The sequence below is a fragment of the Olea europaea genome, unplaced genomic scaffold (genome assembly GCF_002742605.1).
Source record: "Olea europaea var. sylvestris unplaced genomic scaffold, O_europaea_v1 scaffold8364, whole genome shotgun sequence".
Taxonomy (NCBI): Eukaryota; Viridiplantae; Streptophyta; class Magnoliopsida; order Lamiales; family Oleaceae; genus Olea; species Olea europaea.
The window spans coordinates 18,613-24,745 of NW_019266809.1; the positions used below are offsets into that span (position 1 = coordinate 18,613).

The 6,133-nt window shown below is 35.5% G+C and overlaps 1 protein-coding gene across 1 annotated transcript; it reads right to left on the bottom strand.

The window, feature by feature from the left end:
• Positions 1-797: 797 nt before the first annotated feature.
• LOC111391820 (BEL1-like homeodomain protein 2) lies at positions 798-4,214 on the bottom strand. The gene is made up of 4 exons (XM_023017084.1): positions 3,980-4,214; positions 3,542-3,773; positions 2,466-3,458; positions 798-1,207 (listed from the first exon to the last, which is right to left on the bottom strand). Exons 2-4 carry the CDS (start codon positions 3,728-3,730, stop codon positions 821-823), a joined length of 1,569 nt encoding a protein of 522 aa, XP_022872852.1. The 5' UTR covers positions 3,731-3,773; positions 3,980-4,214; the 3' UTR covers positions 798-820.
• Between the last annotated feature and the right edge of the window lie 1,919 nt (positions 4,215-6,133).

Genomic DNA, 6,133 nt, shown 5'->3' on the forward strand with positions numbered 1-6,133 from the left:
ACAGTATGCATGCATTAAAATTACGTAAATAAGCTTATTTACAATCTTTATTTTATTTATCTAAATTTCCTGTTTGGGCGTGATAATCTAGGAGGGAAAAAGATGACAGCAAAATGCAGTGGCAGATATACAGAAAGTTAAGTGGTCTACTGCATGCCCTTCAAAAATCTCTGTTGGATTCTGTAAAGTTGTGTCATATTGTCATATTATATAATCTTATTTCAACAAAATTGAAATTCGACAACCTTCTGTCACCGTCGGTAGAAAAATACTGGAATTTAAAAATTTACAGCCATTTATTTTTTGAAAATTGAATCCAACAGTTAAAGAAGAAGAGGTTCGGGAAATTAAGGTTTAAGGCATGTGTTATTACAAATATGCGTATTAATACCCTAAAACTAATGGCCCATGAAAAAAAAACATACTTTTTCAGCTTTTCTACAGAGGAGACAACATCAGAGAGCACTGTTTCATCGATTCTTTAAACATTTTTCACAAGAAAAAGGGAGAAATTCAAGAATAAGTTGTCGTTGCGTTGTATAAATGAGTAATGACGAAACTCATAAGTTAATAATATATATAGCCCCCATTTGTTTTCCATTCTTTTCCCATTAAAATAAAAAATATGACCGTTATCCATTATATAAAGACACCAAATTTGAATTTCTATTTCTTGTGTAGAGCCCATAATAACTATATTTTTCATTCTCATTCTTACGAAAATGGGTACCAAACGGGCCAATAGTGTGTTTATATTATGTATTTTATCTAACAAAAATTTTTTAAAAAAAATATTTATTTTATTGTCAGAATAAGTAACTTACGGGTGGAGAAAATGCTCGAAAAGCCAAGCTCTCAAAACGTTGATAGATTTTTCAGGCAAGCCTCTTTGGGGTCTCCAAGTGTCTTGTTCCAACATTCCCATTTGATGAAATGCCCTTTGTTGTCTTAAACTTTGTTCGAGAATTCTTAGTCTTGGGGTCTCCCCTTTTGTCACCCCTAATGTGCTTGCATCTTTTTCTCCTAAAAGCTCAGAGCTGTGCTTAAGTTGTGCAATAATCGCGTCCTTTAGGCATCGAAAGTGTCGAGACATGGCCTTTTGGGCTAGACTAGTGTACGGCGCTGCTGAGCCGAAGCCCATCACCATGTCGAAAGAATTCACCACCATTTGCATTTGCTCGCAATAATGGTTGTATCTTCTATCCACCTGTGTAAAATGAGTATGACATGTTAATTTGGACGTGCAGGTCGAATAATATAAGATAGTATAAAAGAATGAAAGAAACTAAAATCGTGATATGTTGTACAATGTTAAGAATGTGAACGTGATTGTAAACCAATGCTAAGAAATAAAAATGTTAAAATTTAGTTAATTATACTATAGTCGACAAACATCTAGTACGAAAAATTTGACGTTCGACTCTCGTCTGTGACACGTTTGACCCACTTAATAACTTAAAAAATAAATAAAAACATAATAATGTGAATCACAGGCAGCTGGAACACAGTGAAATGATTGTTGATGTGAAGTATAGATTATCCTTGTCTCTCTTGTCATGTTCTCTTTTCCGAATAAAGACAGTAGTTCAGCAGCAGGCAGTTGATATTTCAAGCAAACTGTTATAATAATGTTATCGGATGTAATAAACAATTATAAGCAGCTTTTTTTTCCCCAAAACATGTTAATATCCCATTTGGTATAGCTAAAAATTAAGAATTTTGATGAATCTTGATAAAATTTGATAAATCATGTGATTGAAATAACGATAACATTTGCTAATGCTATAAAATAAGTTATTATAATTAATTACTAACTTTGATTATATTTTATCAAGAAATTTAAATCCCACCAGATAGGGGACGTGACCAACTATAATCAGATGGAAACATTTTTCCAACAAGACATGAATCCCACAATGTTGGTCGTTAGTCTCTTAGGGCTCCACCAATTGAAAAAATAAAAAAGAAAAATGAAAAACTATCTACCCTTATAATCCTATAATTAAAAATTCTAGTATAAAATTTCTACTTAATGATATAATTAAGCAAGTCTAATCAGATTGGGCGGCGTGCTCTGTGATTTTCCATCATAAAATGATATTTGGTAACTTGTTGGAAATTTCTGTGATTTTGTGAACCATAGACTAAATAAACAACAATAATTGTTACTGATTATGCGGTTTACTTGGTTGGCGTAATTTGTGACTATTGCGTCAGCCCGAGGATTTACCCAGTATGCATCCGAAGGGTAACGAATGAGGGTTCCCCGTCGTGAAAAAAAATAATTGTCACTTGATTAAGAGAGAACAGGTACTGAATCACAGTCTAAAAATTTACTAGGAATAAATCTTCTCGACCTTCCTAAAAAATGAAAATTTACTAGAAACAAAGGTGTGACAGTCGCTTATGAACAAAAATTTCATCGAAGTTCATGTGACACATGATAATTTTCATAAATGGCGTACCTCATCAAGCATAGATATGAGTTTGACCTTCCTTCTTTGATGCTCATGCCTATCAGCAGCTGACAAAGGTTGTTGATCCTTTAAAGAAGATGAAGAATTTCCACCTCCGCTTGGATTAGTATTCTTGGAGAATTTATTTTTCTTGAACTGAGGCTTACCAACACTGCAAAACTCTTCAAGCAATTCTTGAGCTGCCTTAGCGTATACAGAATTTCTTAACAGATTCACTGCCGCAATGGGCGATCCCGACGCACCGTGTAACTGGTGGTTTTGACCAATTCCGCCGTGCGGTTGCAAAGAGCCGCCGCCAAAATTCTTGAAACTGTATTGAACAGAAGTTGAACCTCCTCCTGCTCCTTGCCCAAAGAACATCCCACCTTCTCCCACCCTCAAATGCTCACCTTTCGCGGCCTCCTGTAATGAAGAAGATAAGGATAAAGAAAGGCCTTGCCCTTCCGGTGCACCCGGCATTTGAATAGGGATGGTATCATATGCAGCAGCAAAAGCCTCTCCCGCCGTGGTGGTGACGCCCACAGGTTGGTGAAAGGCTTCGAAAGACGACAATGGGTGGTGAATTACGGCGGCTGAAGGCGGAGGAGGGGGATGATGAGAAGAAGAAGATGGTGAAGGGGACCTTTGCTGTGGATTCATGAGAAAAAGCTGCATGGCTGAAGCTGAGTCAACATTAGTACTTGAAATATGATGATCTTCATTGCCTACATTATGATTTCTTGAATCCCTCGAACCACTCACAATTGACCCTTGTCTATTCTGATACCATGAGACAGGCACCCTTTGCCTCGGATTCTGATAATTTTGTGATATCTGGTTCTCCAATAACTCGGTGGCGGATGAAAAATTGAACATCTCAGACAACATCCCCGCCGTTTCATAAACTGGAAGGCCGCTGGATTCTTCTTCTTGGAAGCCTAATAATGGTGGATCGAAACCTTGAACTCTCATAGCATGTTTGGTATGCAGAATTGGACGATTCTGAATAGGATTAAGACAAAAAATAAGTTCGAGATTGTCAATTTTATTATACGGTGCAGTCTAATACTCGATGTCAAACATACCGTCACGTTATCCGGTCGGATCAGCCTTTCTTTCTGCGATCTATCAAATCCATTCGGGAAACTGATAATACCTTGTCGATAATTTTGGGACATAGAATTCGAAAATCTTACCTTGTTCAAGAATCGAGTTGAACTCTGACCCTTAAAATGAGATTTAACATAAGGGAGTAGTCCTTTTGCTAAACCCATATTATTGTATTCTTCTTCATCTCTTCACCAACACGGTCTTCTTCTGCTCATCAATTTATCAACGGATCCATCAAGAAAATGCAAGAAATTGAAAACCCATCTTGGAATTTCAGGTTGTTCATTGAAAAAGAATAATATGCCTAGAAATTATACGAATATAGTAGTGAAACATTACACGAATGAAAAGTAAAAGCATCAAAGTGTAAGCCTTTTATTTCAGCTTTATTAATTCATGTATGGATCCCATACCTATTACAGTTGCAGATCACGAAATTGTGCAAAGCACACATACATCGTTTTTCTCTTCTTCAGTGGGATGTGCAAAGAGAAAACTGTTTAATTCTTCTATTTTTCTCTCTCTTTCTATATCTGTCTATTGATTTTGAGACTGTTGTTTCTATCTCTCTCTATATAGCTTTTTCACTCTCTCATTTTATTTCTCTTTGCAGAGAGAGAGAATTGTCCGTTCTTGCAATCGAAGATGAACAAAAACAAGCCTATTAGCCTATATAAACATACGAATCTCTCTCTCTCTCTCTCTCTCTCTCTCTCTCTCTCTCTCACACAAAGAGAACACACACCTAAAAGGGCGGAGAAATAAAAACTGATAAAACATATTATTAAAAAGTTGATAAATGTGAATATAATAAGTTCCAAAAAAAATAAAAAATTCATGCTATATTTTACATAATTTTTTAATATGCTCTTCAAATGAAAAGAGAGAGTTGATGACAAATTTGGTTACAAGACCTGAATTATTACATTAGTTCAGTCCGATTATACTCTAATGGTTTGATTTAGTTTTTCAAAATCCCGGACTCATATAAAAGTTACAATGACTAAAGTACCCCTATTTTTGCAATGCTATTACATTAGTGATTGAAACGGGCCAAGGATGGCATTGTCGTACCTATTCCAGGTGGGGGTTCCCACCTTCTTTATTTACGCCATGTTTAGGTTTTTTTATCATCAATTTTTAAGATTTTTAGAACAAATTAAGCCCCTGTTTGAGCCAACTTTTTGGGACATAAAAATGAAATTTTTTATCGTTACATCTCTCTTCAAGCCGCATTTGTTGACCTGCCATATCATGTGTCGGACCCAGATTCTATTCCAACGGTCAACTTTTTCATGAAAATGATTTGGAAAATATGGCACAAACATAATGTAAATAGGGACAAGCTTGCATGTATTATGTGGGATTTTTTTATAATAACCGATTAAGCAGGGAATCCTTGCCCTATTCAGAATATATCCTACGGAGATCAAGATCGAGACCGATAAGCCTATGTTACATGAATAATGAAAATGGTTTTAAAATGTACAATACCTAGGGCCCAAAGAAAAATTAAATGACTTTATAAAAAACTTTGAAGAATAGCATTATGGTCCATTATACACAACAAGTGGATATAGAATCCGTTAGATGGGAAGATGTGTAATCAAGACAAACTAAAGTTTGGAATATATGTACAAGAAATGAATGTTGAAGACAAAAGTGTACGCAAAGATGCCTATAATTTTCTTCTTCTTCTTTTTTTTTTTTTTTTTCATCCTGGATTAAAAAAAAAAATATGCAATTGTTGGAGCTCGGGCAATGAGGGGAGGATGCTTTCAAAGGTGAAAGGCCAAAAAGAGATACTGTTTGTGAATCATGGATATATGTTCCAGACACTGTATCCAAGCTTCGTTGCTAGTCCACTTGCATGTTAGACAAATCATCCCAAAAAAAATAAAAATAAAATAAAATACACTTCCATCAATCATACTAGTACAAGTTGATAATTTAAGTGCATGGCTTATTATTGGGATTTTATTCCCAGAAATATGAAAGATTAACACAAACACAAAACAGTAAAAATAAAAGAAACCGGAAATTGTTCACCCAGTTTAGCAATAGCCTAATATGGAGGATCGGAGATCAACCCAACACTATGTGCAACCAAAACCTTCCAAGAGGGAGTACAAATCATGTCAAACCAAATGGGACTCAAATTTAGTCATAGATATAATGGTGGATCTCTTGAATCGTAAATCCCGATCAAGAATCACTCAAGAACCCTAAACACTCTACAAACGAACAAATCAGCTAATATCTCAAGTCTAAATTACTGTAGAAGTAAGAATCACATAGGATTAAACATATTTATGGCTAGAATCTAGTAAGAGATCACTAATTAGAATGAAGAAGAAGACTGGACTCGAAAAGGAAAAGCAACACTCGAAATGAAATCCAAAAGAATGAGTTGTAGAGAATGAACTGTCTAAGCCAAGAGGTCATAGTGACTAAGACTCAATCTCAACCGCGAATTGGATCCAATGGCTGACAATCTACCTTAACAAGCACAATCCAGGTTAATTGTTAAGTGCCAATCACGCCTTCCCTACAAGATGGCACTTAAA